General features: G+C 63.5%; 1 protein-coding gene and 1 long non-coding RNA gene across 2 annotated transcripts; one reads left to right on the forward strand and one right to left on the reverse strand.

The window, feature by feature from the left end:
- Nucleotides 1–16,592: 16,592 nt before the first annotated feature.
- Nucleotides 16,593–20,894, reverse strand: LOC118354939 (uncharacterized). Its single transcript, XR_004816426.2, has 3 exons — nt 20,385–20,894; nt 16,918–19,333; nt 16,593–16,656 (listed from the first exon to the last, which is right to left on the reverse strand). It is a non-coding gene; the product is annotated as an uncharacterized LOC118354939 (long non-coding RNA).
- On the forward strand, nt 17,800–20,531 carry LOC118354932 (tryptase gamma-like). Its single transcript, XM_035717380.2, has 2 exons — nt 17,800–18,982; nt 19,956–20,531. Exons 1-2 carry the CDS (start codon nt 17,945–17,947, stop codon nt 20,148–20,150), a joined length of 1,233 nt encoding a protein of 410 aa, XP_035573273.2. The 5' UTR covers nt 17,800–17,944; the 3' UTR covers nt 20,151–20,531.
- Nucleotides 20,895–23,982: the final 3,088 nt, after the last annotated feature.

Here is a 23,982-nt window from a genome sequence, read left to right on the forward strand (position 1 = left end):
TCCCCCAGGCCCCACCACCTTCAACCACATTAACGTTAAACTGAAAGCATTTTGACAGAGAGCACAGTGCTCTGCGCTCCCAATGCGCTCGCAGCCACTAAACCAGATCCCAAGTGCCTGGAGATGCCCCCGAGACGTGTCCACAAGCGGCTGGGGTCTCCTGGGCACCCCTCCCTGCACTGGGGGAAGGGGGTCTAAGAGGGGCCATCCTGGGCTTAGCCATGGGGGGCCCATGCCCAGCTCCTCCCGAGGTTGGGGAGCCCCTCCTGAGGGCTCCGGGGGCACTGCTTTCCCATTTCCCCGGGCGTGGGTGTGACCTGGCTGAGCGAGGGCAGGAGCGCCCACGAGCAGACGAGGGCGTGGGTGGGGATTGGCCGTAGGGGTCGGTGCCAGTGCTGCAGGTGGCTGCGGGGACCATGCGGTGGACAGCTCCGGGTGCCCCCTCGTCCCTCACCTCCCAGGTTTCAGTACTGCGCGGGGTCACACCCAGGGTCGTGATGACCGGACCCTTCCCTGGCCGCAGCACCCCCACCTCAAAAAACCTGAGCCAGACCCTGGGGCAACCTTCTCTGAGGTGCACTGGTCCCGGGCGTGGGGGGTGGGGGGAGGGAGGGGGAGCGGGACAGGAATGGAGGATGGGGAGGGGGGAGGACTGCATGCTGGCCGTGCTGGGTCCCCGGGGACCTCCCTGTGCCTCGGCTTTGCCGGCTCAGGCCACGTTCCTGGAACTCTTGTGGGGCTGCCTGGGGGAGTTGGGAGTCCCACAGGGCTGACCTTCCCGGGTGGATCCAGGGGGGAGGCGTGGACCTAGGGCCTAGGGCTGGGGAGCCCGGCTCAGGCCTTACCCCTTGGGTATGCACTCTGACGAGGCTCCCGGGTTAGGCCTTTCCTGGCCCCAGGCACCGCCTGTCCCCACGGTGCCACTCGCCACCACGGAGAAGCTCGGTTCACCCCAGGACGGGCATTTGTCCACTTTGGCCACAGCGTCCCCAGCACCGAACCCTGGGCCAGCCACAGTGTGTTCTCTGCAAACGCTGATGCTCTGACCCCTGGGGGGAGGGAGCCTGCCCCCCCAGACCCCCCAGCTGTTGCCCCACCCGCTTACCCATGCCAGGGCGGGGGATAAAGGGCCTCAGATGCCCCAGGAGCAGAAGGCAGAGGACCTGGAGGGGTAAGGGCCGCGCACACCCCTGCCCTCCCCCCACGCAGATGCTGGGGCTGCAGTTTCTGACCCTCCCCTGCCGGGGGGCTCTGTGCCTATGACCCCAGGTGCGTCCTAACCCCAAGCAATAACCCTGCTGCCCTGGGGCCCCTTGGTGATCTCAAGTCTGTGCCACCCTGGGCTGGGACAGGCGGTGACCTCCACGTGAGGACAGCCGTGGGAGAGACTACGCGCGGGAGGCCGTGCTGAGCTCCAGGCAGGGGCATCCGGGGCACTGAGGGCTCCCCACTGTGTGGCCCCAGATCCTGGCCTGGGGGCTAAGCCAGTGGGTGTCGGGCAGCAGGACGTCCCCGCCGGGAAGCAGCTGTGACAGGTCAGCCTGAGGATCCTCAACCAAGAGAGTGGCCAGGGGCAGCTCACCTGCGGGGCTCCCTCATCCACTCCCAGGGGGTGCTGGCCACGCCCCACTGTGCTGGACCGTGAGGGGTTCCCCTGGCTGCCCCCTTGGTGGGGCGGGTGGAAGCACGGCCAGGAGAAGGGCAGAGCCACGTGAGGACGGTGTCCTGGGGGGGACTCAGAGCCCCTAGAGACATTCCCAATGCCTGTCCTGTAAGGTGCCCGACACCATCCGCCACCCTGAGTTCAACGTGAGCCTGTGTGCCCGGTGAGGCGCGGACATCCCCGTGACGCTCTCCAGGGGGGTCGGGCCTGTCACCCCGATGCTCATCCCTGGAATGAAGTGCCGGGTGACCGGCTGGGGCACCTCTGGGGCCCACAGTAGGATCGGGAGAGGCCACAGGCAGGGGCGGGTGGGGGCCACACGGCCAATGGCCTCAGGGGGGTACGGCCCGGGTCACAGACTCCGGCAGGATTCCTGGCCGCCCGCTACCCGGGTCACAGACTCCGGCAGGATTCCTGGCCGCCCGCTACCCGCCGGGCTCGGGGACGCATCTTAAAACGTACTCGTCTGAACTTGGACAACATCCCGGGACCCACGGGTCATCTCTGTCTGCTGCTTGGGACGTCGGTTGCTCAGGACTCAGTCTCAGGAGAGGGGCTTTATTCCTGTGTTTTCCCAGTAAAAATTGCTTAGGGAGAACAGGTTCCCTCATTTCCCTGGCCTATTCCTGTTTACCCAGGCTGTTTGCCCCGGGGGAGGGGGGGAGGGGAGAAAACAGGCGCGGGCTCTCAATCACACAGTGATCCCAGGAAAGGCTCCTTCTCCACTCCGGCTCTTGGCTCCAGAGTGGGTGTCGCTGGCCGTGGGGCAGCCCCCCCGTCAGGGCCTGTAGGGTGAGCGGGAGGGCACCCCCCATATGGCCCCGTGTGCTGATCAGACCCCAGGGAACTGCGTGGCTCCAGATGCCCGAGGCCCAGCGCCAGCTGTTCGCTTCTCCTGAGTAAAGTCGCAAACTCCTCAGAACACGGGCCGCATGACTGTCCACCCGTCACGGCAGGGACTTTGCTGTGGCTCTTGTCACACGGCTTTCGTCCTCTTTCTTCAAGCCGGGGGTCGACTTCCACAGAGTAGCTTTCAGAGCCCGACGCTGCACTGGCCATGACTCCCATCCTTTTTCTATCCAAGCTCTGGTGTCATGTGTGAGTCTGAGGGGCGCGGCCCAGGCCGGCTGCAAGGACACGGCCCCGTCCCCGGGACGCCACCTGCAGGAGGCCGAGGTCCCCATGTGAGCAACCAGGCCTGGGGGAAGACCCACCCCGGGGCTCCCGTGGCAATGTCAGCATCTCAAGCAGAGCATGCTGTGTGTGGGGAGGAAGTGGGGGCTCCCGCCAGGTGAGACCCAGGCTGGCCCACACAGGGTCCTGCAGCCACCTGCCCTGTGACCGCCCTGTACGGGGTGATGCCGGGGGCCCCTGGTCCGTTACTGGCTGGACACTCGGATCCAAGTTGGAGTGCTGAGCGGGGGCGCGGCCTCCGGGCACATCAGCTGTCCTGGGTCTACACCCGAGGGATGAGCCACTCATCCTGGATCCACCAGCACGTCCCCCTGGAGCCGTGATGGACGCGTATGAGCCAAGGAGCTGGACACCCCCGCTGCTTCCCCCGAGCAGCAGCACCGGCTCTGCGGGGCCCTGTCCTCCTCTGACTTTGGGGCCCGGAGGCAGGCGGGTTGGGTACGAAGCTCCGAAGCTCCGGGGACCTCGCCTCCTCCCTGCTCCCTGCGGTCCTATTAAGCCGCGTGCAAAGCAGCCTCAGGATTTCTGCATGTACTTGACCGTGCCGAGGGTGCCTCCTGGTGGGGGTTCCAGGCGCTGAGAGCCTCAGGGACAGCCTGGACCAACGGCACTGGCGGGCAGGGCCGGGCACGCCCTGGGGTTACTGCCCTGCCCTAGGCAGCGCTGTCTCCAGGAGGCCACGTTCTAGGCTCCCCCAGCAGCTCAGCATCCCTCCCCAGGCTTCTCCCCCAAACCCCAAAGATGAGACAAATGTCCTCTCCCAGCACCCCTTCTCCTGGTTTGGACAGTGTCCCCTGTCTGCACCCTTAGACCCAGGTTCCCCTGGAGGCCGGACACCAAGAAAATGTGACAGGTGGTCCTGTGCCCGGTGCCAGGAAAGGGGTGGTTGCTCCCACTCCCCCAGGACAGCCTGGACCCACCCCTGCCGACGTGGGGCCCCGGGAGCAGCCACCACGTACACACGACTCAGCTAAGAGTGAATTATGTGAAAACTGCCGTCCTCAGTGTCACACACTACACGCCCCGGATGTAGATACAGAGACACGGTCCATTGTCCTGGAAGGTTCCACGGGGCGTTTCTGTTCACAGTTTAGAAAGCAGACTGCAGCCAGTATGACCCAGAGGTGGAGGCAGGAGGAGAGCCCTCCTCTCTGGCTGGGTGGCTGCCCAGCTTCCCGAGAATGCAGCTCCCTCCCTGCTCCAGTCTCCGTGCTCCTCCCTCCAACACCTGACTCCTCCCTGCTCCTCCACGTCATGGGGTCCTCATCCCGTCTGCCCTGGTGGACGCTGCTCCTTCCTCCCTTGTACTGAGGAGAGAAATGGAAGCTGCTTTGAATGAGGCTGTGATTAGGAACAGTGGGGTCTGGGGCCAAGTCTTCGTTTTCTTTCATTAAGCTGCTAGCAAGGCAAGGCGCCCAGTGATTTCTTGGGGATGTGTGTGGCGGGGAGCGGCCCAGCGACCCCAGGGCTTCCTCACGGGGGTCCATCTGCTCTGAGAGTTGAGCTGGAGACATTGCTGCTCCAGGCCGGACCCTGACTGGGGGTGGTAGTGGGAATGGCAGGATGGAAGGGGTGCAAGAGGGAGGAATTCTCAGTGACTATTCCACTCCTGGGGGCCCCTGCTTGCAGCCTGCCCTCCACTAGAAGGCCAGCCTCATGTCAGCATTGCAACCACGACCATCCACCCACCCACCCATCCACGTGTCTATCCATCCACCCATCCACCCATCCGTCCATCTACATGTTCATCCACCCAACTACCTGTTCATCCATCCACACAGCCATCCACCCACCCACTCACCCACTCACCCATACATCCATATATTCATCCATTCATCCATCCCCCCACCCATCTACACATCCATCCACACATCTATAGATCTACTCACTCTCATCCACCCATCCACACACACACACATCCATCCATCCATCATCCATTCACACATCCACCCATCCACCCACATATCTGTGCACCCATTCACATTCATCCATACATCCATCCCCCCACCCATCTACACATCCATCTACACACCTATAGATCCACTCACTCTCTCATCCATCCATCCACCTGCACACTCACACATCCACGTATCCCTCCAAACATCCATCCATCCATCCATCCATCCATCCATCCATCCATCCATCCCCCTACCCATCTATCTGCCCCCCCATCCATCCATCCATCCATCCATCCATCCATCCATCCATCCATCCACACATCTATCCACCCACCCATCCATCCTGAAATGCTTTGTGGCAGACCCTGGGCTGCATATGGAAGATACAGATAAGAATAGAACATGACATCTGCCTTCCTCAGTCCTCTAGTCTAGCAGGAGGCCACCTTTTAAACAAATAATGACTACAGCATGTGGCATACAAGCGGCACCCCAGAGGTAGATCCGGTGGCCGTGCTGAGGACCTGAGCAAGCTTTCTAGAGGTGTCAGGGGAAATGCTCCAGGGAGGAGATGCCCGCCTGGCGCTCCAGGGAGAGATAGCATGTCCCCTGGTGGACATGCTAGGCAGGCTCCCCACTGCCAAATGCAAGGGGCGTGAGCTGGTACAGGTTACCAGCAGGCGCGCACCTGGAGTGTCAGCTTGAGGCAGGATCTGCAGGGCACCTGAGTGGAGGGGAAAGCAGGGGCCACACAAGAAATGCCATGAATTGGCTGGGAGTCTGTTTGTGGATGGCTCACCCAACGCCATCTCAGAGTCACTCCGAGGGCTTTGTCAGGTCCGCAGGGCCGTGTCTCCCCTGCCCGCTCCCTGACTTGTAAAGCTGCTTCTGGAGTGTCCACCTCACAGACTGCTTGCCAGGGCGCACAGGGGGGTTTGGCACCGCAGCATGGGTCGGGGCCTGTGTCCACCCTGGGACCGGGTGCCGGGCCAAGAGGCTGCTGGGGGTGTGGGCAGCACAGGGCAGCCCGAGCTGCCTCCCCTGCTTCTCCCTCTTACAGCTGTCACCTGGGGGTTGCTACACCGGAGGCCCAGGGGGGCTGGTCTACACCCCATGTGCTGGGGAGGAGCGGCTCCGGGGGGCAGGTGCAGGAGGGGTCTTCCCACTCCCCCATGGGTGAGGCAGGGAGGACCCCAGTCTTCCCTGGAAGGTGTCTCCCAACCACCCAGGCAGGATCTCTGTGCTGCAGGCAGGGTGAGGGCCTGAGGGGCCCCCGTGTCTGCGAAAGGGGTGGCGGCACAGAGCGAGGGTGGGGGTGCTCCGGGACGGGACGAACCAAGCTCCACCAAGGGGAAGCCCGCGGGCTGTCTCCTGTCCCTGCCCCTGAGCCTGGGGGTCACTGCAGCCACACTGGAGATGGGACAGGCCCCTGATGTCCGATCCCGTGCCCACCCGCCTGCGGCCAGCTCTGCGGCACGACACAGGCTCCCCTGAGTCTGATGGCCTCCGGCTGGCTTCCAGGCTGACCGGCTCCGCGGGGACGGCCCCGGGACCCCCACCGCCACGGCTGCCCTGTCACCAGCCCCTGGCCCCTGAGGTGCCAGCCTGTGACCCGGGCCTGTGCTGAGCTCCACCGTGACCACCACGTCCTGCAGCGCAGCCGCCCTTGGGTCCCCGGAGCGCGTGTCCCTGCAGCCTGCTGGGAGCGCTGTCCGCCGTCTGTCCCAACCCCGGGGACCTGGGCCCTGCCCCGGCTGGGCTCCGCTAGGGTGCCAGGCTCGCCTGTGCTCCCTGGCGTCTGCCCGGGCAGTGTCCCGCTTCCTTTGTTGGTGTGTTTTCCCCTGAGGTCATTCAGTTTCCTCGTAGCTGCCCCTGGCTCCAGGGCAGGGATGGGGAAGGGAGGCCGGAGGCTGGGGCCCTGTGTGGCCCTCCCAGGGCTGCCCTCCCTATGGGTCTGTCGCTGGGTTGTTGGACTGGGAAGGTCCAAATGTCTCCAGCAGAAACGAAGTGTCTGGACACATGCACGGCCCATCTGCACGCACGGGCGCAGCGAGGCAACTTGGCCGGCCCCCCGGGCGGCCCGAACTTCCCGGGAGGCTCATGGGGATGCATCTTCGGCCGCTGACCTGGGGCGTCTGAGGTCAGCGCCTGGAGGCACCCTCAGTGAGCACCAGCCTGCCCTCTGCTCCCGAGCTCACGATCGTCTGGTACCCAAAACCAAGAGCCGGTGACGTTGTTATTTTAGACTCGCGCATTTTTTTTTAAAGATTTATTTATTTATTCATGATAGACACAGAGATTGAGAGAGAGGCAGAGACACAGGAGGAGGGAGAAGCGGGCTCCATGCCAGGAGCCCGACGCGGGACTCGATCCCGGGACCCCAGGATCACGCCCTGGGCCAAAGGCAGGCGCCAAACCGCTGAGCCACCCAGGGATCCCCCCAGACTCGCCCATTTTTATATCAGATTCCGGATGCAAGCTCCCCTGCATTTGGAAATTTAAAAATACACTTCCCAACAAGGCCCAGGTCAGAGATGTGCCGTCAGAGTACGGGATGTTCAGAACCAAGCGCAGCAGGCACCGCCTGCCGACACTTACGGGGATCGACGCGGGCGCCTGCGGGGATTCCTGGGTCATTCCCGGGTTTAGGAAAAATGGGATGACACAGAGTGCAAGGTCCAGGTGACGAAGTGAGACGACAGTAGAGGGAACTGAAAGGAAGCATCAGGGTGGAATAAAAGACAAGACGACTGAAGGAATAAAGGAAAAGTCAATTTAAAATAAATAAAAGAGGGATCCCTGGCTGGCTCAGCAGTTTAGAGCCTGCTTTTGGCCCAGGACATGACCCTGGGGTCCCGGGATTGAGTCCCGCGTTGGGCTCCCTGCATGGAGCCTGCTTCTCCCTCTGCCTGCGTCTCTGCGTCTCTCTCTCTCTGTGTCTCTCATGGATAAATAAATAAAATCTAAAAAAAAAAAAAAAAAAAAGAAACAAGAGGGGGTGAACACATGGTTTAGCCGAATTTGCCAGCAGGTTCAATGGACGGCACGGGAGGTGAAAGAAGCTGAGCCCCGCCCAGACACAGGTCTGCGCCAACACGCCAACCCTTCCAGGGCCTGGGAGACACAGCAGAGAGCCTGGGTGGGACTCGCACAACCTGGAGAGAAGTCCTGGGCACCCAGGATAAAGGACACTTTCGGGCCACGTTCCCCGACGAATAGCAATTTGAAACCCAACATCAGGCGACAGGACCCGGTGCCAGCTGCGTATCTCAAACACACGACCAACCGGCGGAACGCGTCTGAAGCAGGATGTTTTGACGCCCGAGAAGTCTCCCGGCACAAGTGACCACAGCAGCGGAGGGACAGGCGGGCAACTGCGCGGGCGTCTCGACATGGGAGAAAACGCATTTGATTCTTCAGGTTGATCAGTTCAGCCGCCGCGCTGATATCATGCGCGCGTGATAAATGTCTGAGCAAACTCAGGCCGCCGGGGACCTCGTAGATTTGATAAGAGGCATCTCGCCAGCAACCAGGCGCCTGGTGTCTCCCGGAACGGGCCCCTCGTGGGGACGGCAGGCCACGCGGTGGGGGGGCAGGGGGAATAAGGGAAGGGAGCCCACGCCCCGGCACCCGCCCACCTGGAGCCTAAGGGGTGGTGTCCAGAGAGGCCCTCCCTGGGCTGTCACGTGCCCCCGCAGGTGTTCTCAGCGCCACATGGCTATGTCAGGGCTGTGTCCTCCTGGGAGCAGCCTCTGGGTGTGAAAAGGCAAGTGGAACCCCCATTCCAAGGATGGGGAGGGAGTGAGGAGCCTCCCGTCGCCCTGATCCAGTTCCCGGGTCAGCTGGCCAGGGTCCCCCTGTTTGGCCCGGCTCCGGGAACCTCAGCTCCTCTTCGTGCCTCCGCAGTTTCCTGCACCCAGACCCCCGGCCTCCTGCCCTTCCGTGTGGCCGAGCTCGCCCCCCTGCCAGGCTTACGAGGACCAAGTCCCCTTGGGCACTTCCTCGTGTAGGGGCGTGGGCGGCTGGGGCTCCGGTCCCAATGGGGGGTCTGGGGGCTCCACGGGGCGTGTGGCCCTCGTCTCCCCACCCCCCCTCGTGACCTCGCTTGTGCTCTGTCTCAAATAAATACAATGAAAGAAAATAAAGCTCCTCGCGTAGATGCTCTCTGTGTCCCCGGCTTCCATTGCCTGACGCTTCCCCGGTCCCAAGGGGCCCTCTGTCCGCTTGACCCTCCTCCACCCGCTCTGCCCTCGGTGCCCTGGCGTCGGGTCCCAGAGGGAGGGTTTGAGCGGTGCGGCCGCTGCCTCATGGGCACCCAGGGGCCTGGCCCTTGAGGATGACGCGACCCCTCCCGTCCAGAGCCCACCCGTGGGCGCCTTACCGTGTTCGCTGCTCCCTGCCTCCCGCCAACTTCCAGGGTTCCTCTCGACTGGAAATGCCACCCGGACCCGGAGCGCTGCACCTGCTTGCAATGGGTACTTTATTTGAACACAACAGTGAGAGCTACTGACGTCTTTGCTCCTGCTTCTCCACACTTGTGCTAGTCCCCGGGCCGCGGGTCGGGTGGGGCTCCTACAGCAGATGCCCCTGCAGCCCTGGGCTGGGGGTGGAGGTCGGGGCGGCCCTGCAGCCCTGGGCCAGGGGTGGAGATCGGGGTGCCCCTGCAGCCCTGGGTTGGGGATGGAGATCGGGGCAGCCCTGCAGCCCTGGGCCAGGGGTTGAGGTCGGGGCGGCCCTGCAGCCCTGGGCCAGGGGTTGAGGTCGGGGCGGCCCTGCAGCCCTGGGGTGGGGGATGGAGATTGGGGCACCCCTGTAGCCCTGGGGTGGGGGTGGAGATCGGGGGACCCTTGCAGTCCTGGGCCGGGGGTGGAGATCGGGGCGGCCCTGCGGTCCTGGGGTGGGGGCCTAGGTTGGGGCACCCCTCCAGCCCTGTCTCTGGAGCCCCACCAGCCCCTCTCCTGCGTCTCCCTGTGTTAACCCCCTCTCCTTTGTCTTTTAAGGACCCCTGTCACCGGATGCAGGACCTCATCCTAAGATCGTCAACTCAATCACACCTGCATAGACCCCGTTTCCCAATAAGGTCGCCATCGCGGGTCGTGAGGGTAGGAGGTGGACGCGATTCAGCCCAGCGCCCCACTACTTCCCAGGGTTCATGTGTCCCCCTGCGGGACACCGAGCCGCCCCCCGCCCAGCCTTGTCAGGCGAGAATGCCCAACCCACCCAGACCTCCATCCGCCTCCAGGAGGTAAGGGACGCCCGCGGGCTACTCCCAGCCCCTAAGGACCTACGTGGCCGCTAGAGAGCAGCTCCCATCTGACTGTGTTCCCGCGCTGCCCCCTCGGCTCAGGCCTCACCCCCATCCTGACGGCTGCCGTCCCTGCCTTTCCGGACCCCCTAGTGCGCGCTCCACAGGCCGTCGAGGGCGGGAGGCCTGGTCTGGAGTCTCGGGGTGTGCTCTGCACCCCGGCCTGAAGCGCTGCACCTCCACACCACCTTCCCCCGTGTCTCGGGCTCGAGGTGCCGCGGAGAGCTGAAACTCCAGGCTTGTCCCCGTGTCCCCTGAGTCTCCTGTGGAGTGGGAAGGGAGCAGGGCTGGCGCTCCAGGGGCCTCGGGCCTCAGGGGCTGCTGTGCCTGCAGGGCAGCCTCTCCGCCTGCCTCCTCCCCCCGGGGATCCGTGCCCTGGGGACCTGCTGGGACCGTCACATGCTGGCTCTTGCACACGCACAATGAGACTCCTGATCCAGAGAGACGTGCTAGGCTCCCCTTGGTCGCCTCGGCCCCCAGAAGTCACTGGGCCACAAGGCGGGCACGGGCGCTGGGAGCCTGGCCGTTTTGGAGACGCGGGTCCCAGGCGTCAGCGGGGCCGCTGGACAGCGGGCTGTCCCTGCATGCAGCCGACGTGTGGCACCCGGCACCCGGCACCGGGCGGGATCTGCTGGGCGAATAGGCTGGGCGCTGGGCTGCGTCACGGGCTGTAGCTTCTGAGCCCCCAGCAAGAGCCGAGCGCCAGGCCTCCCCCGGGGGAAGATTCGGTTTCTCCGGGTGCCCAGGGCCGCCTGCCTCCGTGACCTCCGGGACTCACCCCCAAATGGCTGCGCCTGGACCGGGGCCATTTCAACCTGGGCCCTGGACACGAGGGCCTGACGACCTCGCGTTGTGGGGGCTGCCGTGCGTTGGAGGGTGTTTAGCGGTGTCCCTGGCCTGTGCCCGAAGGGCCCCTAGTCCGGCACCCAACATGTCTCTGATGTGTCCAGTGGCCCCGGCTGAGACATGCTGGTCTGGACGGGGCATCCGGCTGGTCCGCTGCGTCTGCCCCAGGAGCTGCTCTGGGCCCAGCCAGGGGATGGACGGGCTAGGGCTGGGGCAGGGCCCTGACCGCCACGCGGGTCGCAGCAGGAGCGTGGCACCACTCCCCACCCTGGGGGGAGGCAAGTCTGGCCAGACCCCACCCACTTCCTTGGAAGGAGAGATAAAGGGACTCCCAGGGAGGACAGAGGGGAGGGCCGCGGGTCCATCCGCGGTGAGGATGCTGTCAGACCCCTGAGGCTGGCTCTGCAGACCCTGGGATCTTGCCTTGGTCTCCTGACGCCAGCCATCCCCCTCCCTTCTCCCCTGCAGATGCCCTGGCTGCTGTCCTTGACCCTCCCCTGCCTGGGGGGGCTCCGTGCCCACCAAGGGCCCGGGTGAGTCCTAACCCAGTGCAGTGCCCCCCTCCCTGGACCCCAGCCCTGCCCCCAGGCCAGCTGGCTGTCTGACGAGGTGAGAACAGTCTAGAAAGCTCCCGGGCTCTGTAGGATGGCACAGCCGCGTCCCTGACCCCTGCCCATTGTTCCTCCAGCGTCCGTCCCCAGCGGGCATCGTCGGTGGTCACAATGCCCCCCAGGGGAAGTGGCCACGAGGTCAGCCTGGAACACGAGTACCCCTGGGCCTCCCAGGTGCACCACTGCGGGGGTCCCTCATTACCCCCACCCCCCGTGGGTGCTGACCACCGCCCACTGCATTTCCCGCTCGCTCCTGGGGAGCCGGGGGGTCAGGAGGTGTGAGATCTGGGCTCAGACAGGATGCGGGCCGCAAGTGCCAAGGCCAACCCTGCGGCATCCAGGGCTGTCCCCCCTTCCCGGAAACTCCAGGTGGGCGGGCGGCTGCAGGTTCCAGAAAGGAGAGAAGGGGCCTCTGGCTCCTGCTCACCCCCCCACCCCATGCACCCCACTGGAGAGATCTGACCCCGAGGTCAGCCTGGAGGGTTTCTGACCAGCTGGCAGTCAGTACTGGGACGGAAAAATGAAATGTTTATATTTTACAACTTAAAAGAAGCCATTTTGGGGGAAAAAAAACCAAAAACCCCTCAGCTCTCTATTGTCTTTCTGGTCCTTCCATCAACAGAGTCTTAGGAATTTAGAGGTGGACCGGGGGGCCCTATGCCCTGGTGCCCACAGGGGCAGCTGTGCTCTGCGGGGACCCTGCCAGCCTCGGGTCCCCTCTCTCAGAGCTGCTGCCTCTGCCTGACCCCCCGTAGCAGGTGGGAGTGGAGGTGGTGGGGAGCCTCCTCCACCACCAGCTGTACCTTGTTTCCAGGCACCGCCCGGCGGGATCATCCGGGAGGACATGCTGCATACGTGGAGTGAGGGCTCAGACCCTGCTCCGGGAGTCCCTCCCCGTCCCCCTCCCCCTGCCCCCACCCCTCCCTTGAGGCCCCCTGGTCTGCAAGGTGAGGGGCGCTTGGTACCTGGCGGGAACAGTCAGCTGGGGCTACAGCCGTGCCCTGTGTGACATTCCCGGGGTCTACACTGGGGCCCGGACCTACATGCCCTGGATCCAGCAGCAAATCGGGGGGTGCCCCCTCCTCCTCCCCGTGTCTGCGGCTTGAGCCCTGGCCCCCCTGGCCCTGGCCTGGGCACCACCTTCTCTTCCAGCCTTCTCAGCGTCCGGGGCTTCCCCACTGCTGGGGGAGGGGCAGCAGGATGCGAGGGAGGGGGTGAGGGGCTCCTGGGGTGGGCCGTCCTCTCCATGTGGTCTGCGTCAGATTAGAGAGCTTGGGGAATGCCCAGAGTGTGGCCACAGTCGTTCTGGGATGGGCTGGCCCCGGGCAAGGTGGCTTCCCACAGGAATGTCCCCAGGCCCATGTGGTGACTGTGGTGCAGGACAGAGCCAAGGGCTGTGACCCATGAGTAGAGCTCACACTGACCCTCGCTCGCCCTGTCCAAGTCTGTACGGTGGTGGTTCCAAGGGGCTTGACCCAAGTCCCAGGATTAAATCTACCACTCACCCACACATCCCTCCCTCCCTCCGTCCCTCCATCCATCCCTTCCTCTATCCCTCCATCCCTCCGTCCCTCCATCCGTCCATCTGTCCGTCCATCCATCCATCTGCCCATCCATCCATCAGCCCATCCACATGTCCATCCATCCATCCATCCATCCATCCATCCATCCATCCATCTATCCATCAGCCATCCACGTGTCCCTCCATCCCTCCATCCGTCCATCCATCTGTCCCTCCCTCCCTCCATCCGTCCATCCATCATCCATCCGTCCACCATCCATCCCTCCCTCCATCCATCCATCGGCCCATCCACGTGTCCATCCATCCATTTGTCCATCTGTCCATCCAACTCCTCCCGTGAGGCCAGGTCTGTCCTCTGAATTAACCAGTCGCCATGTAAAGGTGGCCTGGCTATGATGCAAATATCTCTTCCTCCCTACAGGGGGGTGTCTGCTTGTCTGGGTACCACTCAGGTGACAGCCTTCGCTGACCCTCCCAGGTACCTTCCCTGGCTGGGCTGAGTTCCAGATGCCAGGCACGGCCAGGCAGAAACGCCCATAGGCAGCTGAGTGTGGGGCTGGAGGCAGAGCAAGGGGTCAGGAATCAGGCTCAGTAGAGCTGCGGCACGGGGCCCCGAGAGCGGAGGGGCAAGAGGAGGCCAAAATGTGGGTGTGCTTTCCCGGACTGCCCCACAGCGGGCACCACAGCCACGATGGGGGAGCCTCGGGGCACCCACCCTCCCTGGCCTGCGCCCCCTGGGGCCTCTGTCCTGGGCATCTGTTCATGGTTCTTGGATCCAGCAGAGCTAGAAAGATTGCCCACACGGATGAGGGAACAAGTGAACTATGATAAAGTCCCCGGGTGGAAATGGAACAGCTGGATTGCTCCCTCGGTGGGCGGGGGGGGGGGGGGGGGCGGGGCGTGGGGGCAGATGTGCTCCGGGGACCCCGAGAGAGATGGCACTGGGGTCTGGGTGGCAAGAGGAGGCGGAGAGCCACAGCCCCAGGCGGGAACAGCTGTCAGCGTGTGGGGCTCCCGGGGGACCCGAGCCCCTGGACGTGGGTCCTGTGGATCTGCCAGGATGCAGATGCAGGGGCTCAGCACAGCCCATGACATCAGAGTCCACGGCCCTGGCGGGCAGCCCTGGGGCGCTTTTACTGCTTCCCCGGGACTTTCCAAACGTCTGCACCTTCTGTTGTGGAGCACATGTGGGTAAGCAGAAAGGAAAAAGTTACTATTTTTATCATGAAGACAAGGGGACATTTCCTGGTTGGGTTTTTAAACCATGGAAGAGGGAACTTGTGCCACCTCAGGAAGCCCCCGCCCCCCGCCATCACCCTGTGCCAAGGCCCCGGGCTGGGGACGGGACGGCTGCGTGGCCGCGGTGGGCCCGTGGGGCCCGCTTCCTGGGGGACAGAACCTGGGGCTCAAAGGCCAGCAGGTGGATGGGACCGTGAAGGGATCAAGGGCTCTGAACTGTTTCAGGGGTGGAATTTGTGTCATGGGTGTGTTACCATGGTAACACCAAGTCCCAGCATCGTTCCCTGCATGTCAGGGGTGGTACAGCGAGGCCAGGCCGGCGTAGGGCCCCCCACCCTGCAGGGCTGCCCCCGCGGCCCCTGCCTCAGCCAGGCCCTGCCGTCCCCATGCCTGCCGAGGCCCACCCGGCCTCTCCTCCTCTGTGGCCCCTGCGGGAGGGATGGTGGTCACGGGAAGCCAAGGCCCATGGGGCTGGGGTGGGCCTGGGAGGGAGTACCCGAGATAAGAGGGCTCCGGTGTCCCCGGCCCCCCCAGGATCAACAGGGTCGGCTCCACGGGGAGGCGGCTCCCGTAACCTGCCAGGCCTTCCTGCTCCGTGTTTGTTCTGCACCTGGTCCAGGCAGATGCTTCGGGTCACCACGCCCCAGGCTCTCCCCTCAGCGCCCGCCCGGTCCCTGAAGCCTGCTCCCCAACCCACCCGTGACCGCAGGCTGGCCTCCCTGGGGCGGCTGCAACCGAGCTGCGTGCTCAGCACACGGGTGCACCGCGGGGAGGGAGCCGCTCTCGTCGGCAGGAGACCCCTGCCCGGCCCAGGCCACACAGGGCACTCAGCCCATGGTGGTGCCCACACGGCAGGGGATGCTGGCCCTTCCTACCTGCAGCCTGGCCGGGCAGCAAGGGAGCCAAGAGCTCTCCCAGCACATCCGGAGTGAACTGGTCACCTCGTCCGGCTGCCAGCCCTGGGGGGACCCCGGATCCCTGTGCCCCTGTGCAGCCCCCACCCCAGGGCTTCCTTCCCTGCTCCGTGCTTCTGGGACCTCGGAGGGACAGGGAAGAGGGTGGGAGGCCAAGGGGAAGGGGTTGGGTGTCGTTCCCAGCCAAAGTGACACAATGCCAGAGGCAGGTGCCATCGGAGTCAGGTGCCACCGAGGTGCAGGGAGAACCACGAGTCCCCACCAGGCCCTGGGTGGACGCCTCTCCAGGTAAGGAGGGGGTCCCTGGAGAGCAGGAGGGGCAGGCTCGCCCTGTGGTCCTTCCTGGGCTGGGGTGGTGCGGACCCCACGAGGCCAGGGTCACAGGGGCCCCTGTGTGTTTGCGGCGGGGAGTCCTGTGGGAGGCTCTGAGGGCTGCGGCGGGTGGGGGGGGGGTCAGGCGGCAACACCCCCACCCTGCCGGTGCCCGCAGATGCTGCTCTTGCTGGTGCTCCTGTTGTTCGTCCTGGGAGACGGGGGTGAGTCCCCAGATCACAGTGTCCGGCTGCCAGCGACCCCGACCTCCAACCCTGGGGGCCCAGGCCACGACTCCTGGTGGGCTCCTTGCCTCGCGGCTCTGCCCCGGGGACGGGGCAGGTGGGGTGGGTGTGGGGGTCACACTCCACCCAAGCTGTCCTCGGAGCTCCACAGCCCGGGCCCCCTGGTCTGTGTGAGAACTGTTGCGCTCACGTGCCCTTCTGTGACCTTCAACGCTCTGAGGGCTCTCCTGGCAGCAGCTCCCCCGCGGGACAGAGGAGGATGTTGGGAGGCACAGGATGGAAACTGAGGCTTCTTGGTGCCCCCTCGTGCCCCAACCTGCCAGAACCACATGCAGGGCCTCCCCTGCTTCCAAATAACAGCCGTGGGAACGTCCACCTCCTTCTCCACCCGGGCCCCCAGCCACTCTCGGGGCCCCTGACGTCCAGATGCCCTGAAATTAAGGGGAAAACTCAGCTCCCATGGCCAGGGCACACTTCACGTGGCCAGGCCCCGATCCCACTGGACGGCAGAGAGGGTGCACGCCGACCACTGTGGGGCGTCCCGGGCAGTGCCGTGGGCTGTGCCGTCTGAGCGGGGGTGGGAGGGGACCCCACCTCTGCAGCCCGACCTGGGCCCCGATCGCCCAGGGGGAGGCCGGCCCGGTGACCCCCTTTCCCTCCGGCAGCGAGAGGCTTCACCCCGGAGGCCCGCATCGTGGGGGGCGCGGCGGCGGTGCCCCGGCAGTGGCCCTGGCAGGTCAGCCTCTGAGTCGGGGGCCAGCACGTGTGCAGAGGCAGCCTGGGCGCTGGGTGCTGACCGCCGCGCACTGCGTCTCTGGGTGAGTCCCGCCCGCCCGCCCACGGCTCCTGGTCAGCCGCAGGCTCCCCGCTTCGCACCTATGCCTCGATGCCGGCCATTTCCTTCAAACTAGGAAAGAAAACATATTTTGATGATCTGATGCTCCTTGGAAGTAGGAACTTTTTTTCCACTTTTGGAATCACGGTTAAATGCACAACATGCAATTGGCCGTCTCGATCCTCTCTCAGCGCGCGGTTCCGGGCAGTAGCTCCGTCCACACTGTCCAGGGACCACCCCACTGCCCAGCCAGGACCCCCCACTTCCCAAACCGAAGCTCAGTCCCCGTGAGCCCTCACCCTTACCCCCACTTCCCGGCTCCACAGTTCTCACCTCGTGGAAGTGGATCCTATGACGCCGGCTTCCCAGTTTGGCTTGTTTCACCGAACGGGAGGTCTTTGAGGGTCATCCATGCTATCACGGCAGGTGTCAGAAGTTCCCTCTGTTTTAAGGCTGGAGACTATCCCCCTGCGGGGACGGGACGGGCTTTGTGGGTTCAGCTGCCGCAGGACACTTGGCGGCTCCGCGCCCCAGCCACCGTGCACGAGGCCGCGGGGAGCACGGGCGGACGAGAAAGTAGCAAATTTTTCAAGAGCAAGACCCCTCCTGACAATACTTGCCAACCAAACGCAAAACAAAACAGTCACGAAGCAACCCACAGTCAAGGCTGGCCCCTCCTGAAGCCCAACTATGCTGTCGCGCGACCTTCCCAGAGGGGATGATTAAAATATAAGCAGCTGTCCCAAGTGTTATTTTGGGGGTATATAAGCCTTTTGCAATTCTTTTTTTTTTCTTTTAAGATTTTATTTATTCATGAGAGACACAGAGAGAGAGGCAGAGACACAGGCAGGGGGAGAAGCAGGCTCCCTGCAGGGAGCCCGATGCGGGACTCGATCCCAGGACCCTGGGGTCACACCCGGGGCGAAGACCCTCCACCACTGAGCCCCCACCGGAGCCCCGCCTTCTGTAATCCTGCGGGTACAGGGCCCTTTCCGGAACATCCTGGGCAGACGTTAAGTCCTGATACGTGCCCAGCGGTTACTGGGGGCTTCCTGCCCCCATGTGCTGACACCGGCGCACCATGCAGCATATTTTCCGCTCATGACAGCCTCCCCAAGAAGCTCCCCCGTGCTTTCCAATGGGTCCTCTCCGCGGGAGACACCCTTCCTGCGGCCCCTCCCAGGCCACTGCCCCCCCCCCCGCTGCCCTCGGAGGCCTCAGCAGCCCCAGGGTGCACCCCTGCCTTCGCTTATGGGGCCCTGGCCCCAGCCTCCGCCGAGACCGTCATCTCCCATACCCTGCTCCAGCGCAGCCCCGACCTAGTCCCCTGGCCCCCGGGTGTCTTGGTGCCGCCTCCCCGATGGCTGTCCATCTGGCCCCAGGCAGAACGGGGCCACTTTGTCCTCCCAGTACGGGCCCTGCTGCATGGGGGGCTCTGCACTCGAAGCCTGCACCACCTGCTCTCGCGGAGCTGGATTCCTCCCTAGAGCCTCTCCTGGCCCGACGGGTTTCTCGGGGACAAGGATGTCCCCGGCGTTCCTTATGCCTCGCTCCGACCTGTGGGCCAGGGTGGAGCAGAGGGTCCTTCGGGGAGGAAGGAGGTCCCGGGCGCAATGCCCTCTCCCCGGCAGAGCTGGGTGGGCGGAGTGGGGGCCGCCATGCCGCCATCCTCAGAGCCCACCGTGTCCTCTGCCCCTTGCCCAGCGTCGTGACTCTGCAGGACCTGAGCGTCCAGCTGGGAGAGTCTGTCCTGTACACGCATCCCCGGGACTCCGTCTCCGCGGCGGTCATCAGAGTCATCCAGCACCCCTCCTTCAACGGGGATGCACTCCAGGGTGGCAACGTGGCCCTGGTGAAGCTGGCGCGCCCCGTGGCCTTCTCCCGCACCACCAGACCCATCCCTCTGGCTCCACCGGGCTCCTACTTCCCCGCAGGCACCCTCTGCTGGGTGACCGGCTGGGGGGGACTTCAGGCAGAATGGTGGGTGAGGGACAGGGGTCTGGGGCAGAGGGAGGCACCGCAAAGGGGACTCCCCTCGGCCCCTCACCTCACCTTAGGGGCCGGCCTGGGCCACATCCTGCACTGCTCAGCCGGCTTTGCTCAGGCATCTGCCCCCCGTGACACGTGCGCCGGCCACGGGGGAGGACCCGCGGAGCTGCTGCCCTTGGCTCCTCCAGAGCGCAGGCTGGGGGCCTGGCGGGTCACCGCCAGGTGGGCCCTGAGGCCCCCAGCCACAGTCCCGTGTCCCGCAGAGGCCCTGCTGGAGCCCCACAGGCTGCAGGAGGTGGATGTGCGCACCGTGGGTCTGGAGAGCTGCCGCAGGCTCTACTACCCAGAGCCCATCGCCGCCGACATGCTCTACGCCGGCTCCTCCCGGGGCCAGAAGGGATTCTGCGAGGTCAGTCCCCCGCCACTGGTGCTCCTGCCCCTGACCCCCTGCAGCATCTGGGAGAGCTGGGGACACCTGTAGGCCTCAGTTCACCCTTAGGTGCGGTGGGAGCGAGGCAGCGGCCCCCTTCACAGGGAATCTGATGCACCTGCTCTGTGCTTAGCAAATAGCTGTCCCGGGTCACCTCCCTCGTCCTCAGTGACCCCGTGAAGCAGGCCGGATCCTGGGCCTGGGGCAGGGGAGGCATCCAGAGATCCAGCTCCGGGAGGCCGGGGGCTTTTCTCACCCAACGCAGCACAGTGTCTGGCTTGGAGCTGGAACCTGACAAATAATTCTCGTAAGAATGAGATCAGATCCATCCTGACAATAAAAAGCAGAGAGTGTCGGCTCCGGCTGTCACAGGGCTGTGAGCAGGTGCCACAGGGCGCAGAGGGATGGGGTCCAGGCCCAGAGACACCACATGACTGGTAAGGGGGGCAGTACGCATTGGAAGAAGCAGGCAGGCTTGGCAATAATAATAAGTATTAATGCAATTATTAAATAATTATATCATTATATTATATGTAAATTATAAATATGTAAATTAATTAAAATATAAATTAATTAAATTAATTATATTACTACAATAATTATATTAAATAATAATAATAATAATAATAATAATAGATTGCATCTTAGCTCTGCTTTTACTAGCTAGGTGACCTAGAACAAGTTGCTTGACCTCTCTGAATCTTAGAGTCCTCAACTGTCCAAAAGAAAAAAGAGGCAGCTAGAGCCGGTTTGCAGGCTGCAGGGAGGCACAGCCCAAAGATGGAAACCGAACCCTACCAGGCCTGTGCCTGCAGCCCCAGGGGCTTTCCCTTGGGCGCCCTCCCGGCCTCTAGCACCGGGCCCCTGGGATGGCAGCCTCGCCCGAGAGCGCCCACCCTGCTGCATAGACCTGAGTCCCATGGGACCCATTTGTTATTCCTGCTTCTTCCAGGGCGACTCTGGGGGCCCGCTGGTCTGCCAGCTGTGGGGCAGGCGCTGGGTGCAGGCAGCGGTGGTGAGCTTCAGCCGCGGGTGTGCCGAGCCCGGATTCCCGGGGGTCTACGTCAGGGTCTCTGCCTACTGGACCTGGATCCAGCGCCACCTGCTCCCGCGGGGGAGCCAGAATCGGGGGAATCGCAGGGGCTGACCCCTGCCCTCGCCCTCTGCCCTGCTGACCTCGCTCCTCCACTCCCCCACCGCCCACCCCACTCTGTGCCTCCTGCCCCCACCCCCATGGGGCCAGAGGCACCCTGGAGCCCAAGTCCCGGCTTCTGTGGAGAGAACAGGAAGGAAGGCTGGCACTCGGCCTTGTGCCGCTTAAAGAGCTGGGGCAGGGTGGAAGCACACGTGGGGGGGGAAGCCAGGGGCTGCCAGCACCCACCTGCAAGGAATAAATGCTCCGTAAGCTGCTCTTCTGGCAGGTTCTTTCCAACCGTTGCTGGGGGGTTGGGGGGAGGAGCAGGACCCACATCTACCCCAGGCACAGGCCCCAGGAGTGCACTGCGTGTTGGCGGTCCTCTGGGGGTAGGTGTGTGCAGGAGTGTGCAAGTGTGGGCAGGTGAGGGCAGGTGGGTGCAGGTGGGGGCAGATGGGGACAGGTGAGGGCAGGTGGAGGCAGGTGGAGGCAGGTGTGGGCAGGTGGGGGCAGGTGGGGGCAGATGTAGGAGAGGCCTAGGGCTCTGCTAGATTGTCCCCGCTGCCAATATCTAAGCACTTTTTGAAACATAGAAAACAATTTTTTTCCCGCTCTTCTGGAGACTCTCTTCGAGTTTTCTGTTTGCTGTTTAACGTCTGACTCTCGGGCTCGGGGACCCCCACAGAGTGAGCACAGACCCCAGGGGCGCGGGGCGGGCGGCCTCGGCCTGGGAGGGCGGGGGCCAGGTCTCCTCTCGCGGCGCCGCCCGCCCCGCCCCCTCCGTGACCCCGCCCCTCACCACAGCCCCGCCCCATTGGCCCCGCCCCTCAGCGGTCCCGCCCCTCCCCGCAGTCCCCCCGCGGCCCCGCCCCTAACAACAGCCCCGCCCCCTCCGCAGCCCCTCCCCTCGATGGCCCCGCCCCCCGCCCGCGGCCCCGCCCCTCGATGTGCCCCGTGCCCCCAGCCCTGGGATCCCTCACCCCGGGGCACAGGCCGCTCCGGCTGGCCTGCAGGGTGCATATCCCGCCCTCCCATGGGCAGCTGGAGGGGAGGGCGGCCTCTATTGGCTGCCGCCTTGCTTTCCTTCTCTCTCAAATGAATAAATAAAACCTTAAAAATGTTTTTCAAGTGTCCAAATCCATTTGAGTTGGACAAATATATACAATCAAGTAACCGCCACCATAATCGGTTTAGACCACGTCCCCTGTCTCCTGAGCGTCCCCTCCTGTCCAGGGGCAGCCAGCACCCTCCACACCCCTGGGGGGGAAGGGGCAGGAAAGGCCCCCAAGGGAGGGGGGAGGAGGGGCTGAGGACCGGCTCCGCGGGCGTGGCCTCCCCCTGCACCCCCGTGAATGCTGCCACCTGGCAGTACAGACCCAAGGTGACCTGTGGACAAACCCACGTTGTTTTCGCCTCCCTCAGGCAGGGGGGTGGGGATCCGTGCCCCCTCTTCCAGGAAGCCCTCCCCGGGTTCCTGCCCTCACCACACATCAGATGGGCGCAGCTCCCAGCTGCCCCGCTCAGGGCCGCCCCTTCCTAACGGTCCTCCGCGTGGCCAGGGCCTCATGACCCAGATGATTAGGGGTCCTGGGAGGGGCTGACCTTGCCTGCACCCGCCTCACCACCCCCACCCCGCAGAAACTCCAAACTTCACCGGCTCTGCGGGCTCTGTGACACCGAGCTGCTCTGTCCCCTTTGATGGAGAGCAAACTGCAGCATGGGGAGTGCTGTTCTGGCCCGCATGCTGCCTCCCCTGCCCTGGGGATGCCCTGCTGGCCGGGTGGCATCTCCTGGCACCCAGTGCATGTGGGTCAGGTGGGCCTAAGTGGTGGCCCCCTGGGGGAGCCCTCCCCCGCGCCCCCATCCTCACACTAGCTGCTCCTTTGGCCCTGACCGCTCCTGGTCCGAGCTGGGCTCACCTGCATCTGGGAACAGGAGCAGGGCAGGGTGGGTGTGGTTGTCAGGGACTTGGGGCCACCTCTGCTCACCCCCGCCCTGCTGCCCTCCCTGGCCCCAGGCCTCTGGAGTCTGCAGCTCTGCGCTGGACCCTCCCCAGCCCCGTCCCCGCTGAGCCTTTCTTCCTGAAATGCCCCTCCCCCACTTCATCCAGCCCGAGGCCCATACAGGCTGAGGAAAGTTCTGCAGGTCATCACCCCAACAAGGGACCGTGATTACCCTGGGTGGGAGGGAAAAGGAGGAAGGAAGATGGATTTCTTGTGTTTTTGCCTTAAGGTGTCTGTATCCGTCTAGAGCGGGAACGTGCTCCCCTTGTAATTGGAAATAACTTCCGGGGCCGCCAGGGCTCAGCGGTGGAGCGTCTGCCTTCAGCTCAGGGCGTGACCCCGGTCCGGGGATGGAGTCCCCGCATGGAGCCTGCTTCTCCCTCTGCCTGTGTCTCTGCCTCTCTCTGTGTGTCTCTCAGGAATAAATAAATAAAATCTTTAAAAAAAAAAAAGAACTGGGATCCCTGGGTGGCGCAGCGGTTTGGCGCCTGCCTTTGGCCTAGGGCGCGATCCTGGAGATCCGAGATCGAATCCCACGTCGGGCTCCTGGTGCATGGAGCCTGCTTCTCCCTCTGCCTATGTCTCTGCCTCTCTCTCTCTCTCTCCCTGTGTGACTATCATAAATAAATAAAAATTAAAAAAAAAAAAAAGAACTTCTGGATTAAGAGGGAAAAGGAGCAGCCTGTTCAGTGGGCAGGCTCGGAGCGCGGGATGGTACAGAGCCGGGGCAGGTCTCCCTCACTGGGCTGCGGAGGCTGAGGAACAGCCTGGAGGGGCAAAGGAGGAGCTCCCACCTCAGGGGCCTAGAGCCTCACCCAACATGGAGCTGGGTTCTAGAAGGATTCGAGTTGAGGCCTATGTGTCCACATGGATGAATAATCATTAAATCTCTGTCCAGAAACACAAAGACCTCCAACTTTAAAAAGAGGACAAAACAGCTTTCAGCCACTGTGAAAAAAAATAAAGTGTACGTGCATTTATTTAGATGAAAATCTCCAAATGATGAAGGGAAGCCAGGAACTCTAGTCGACAGAGGAGGCCGGCAGACAAGGAGGAGACAAGCCGCTGACTGCGGGCGCCTCCCCCAAGGCCACCCACCAGGAATCTTTGCTCCACCAAAACTCCGCCCGGGCCCAGTGTGGCAGGAGTCACTGCTCTGAGGACACTGAGGACAATTCTTCACTCCCCTGCCCCCCGGTGCTGAAGGTCATGCAAGAGCCCCCAAGGGAGGTCCACCCAGAAGCCCCCACGTGTCTCCTCTGAGTGGGTTCCCATTCAGAGCCCCCCCCCCCCCCACCGCGTTGGCTACAAGTCCCTCCTTGTCTCTGCTTCATCAGAAAGGAGCCCCGTCCCACACCGGCCTCTCCGCTCCCCTGTCGCCCCCGTCCTGAGGCAAGGCGCTCTCAGCTCTTGACCTCTGAATCCCACAATGGATGCAGACGTGGGAGGCGATGTGTCACAAGCCAAGTGTAGTCGTGATGCGGGATACATAGCATAGAATACGTGAGGGGGATGTGGTGCAAGAGATGTATTATTCGATACATTATGGGGGGAAAAGCACAAAAGAGACTCAATGTTCAATGTATTTTTTAATTTTAAATTTTTAAAAAATTTTAAGTACGCTTCACACCCAATGACATGGGGCTTGAACTCACAACCCTGAAATTAAGAGCGGCACACTCCGCCCACGGCGCCAGCCAGGTGCCCCCAGACGCTCCACTGTTGAAGTCCTTGTAACAGCATCCTTCTGCTGCTCCAGTTTGAAGGTTGGGCTCATCTCATTTCTGGGGGAGCTGAAAGCGTTGTGGTGTTGGTCAGTGGTGTGAGGGGGGGGTGCAAGG

This window comes from Canis lupus, chromosome 6, assembly GCF_003254725.2.
Source record: "Canis lupus dingo isolate Sandy chromosome 6, ASM325472v2, whole genome shotgun sequence".
In the NCBI taxonomy this organism is placed as follows: Eukaryota; Metazoa; Chordata; class Mammalia; order Carnivora; family Canidae; genus Canis; species Canis lupus.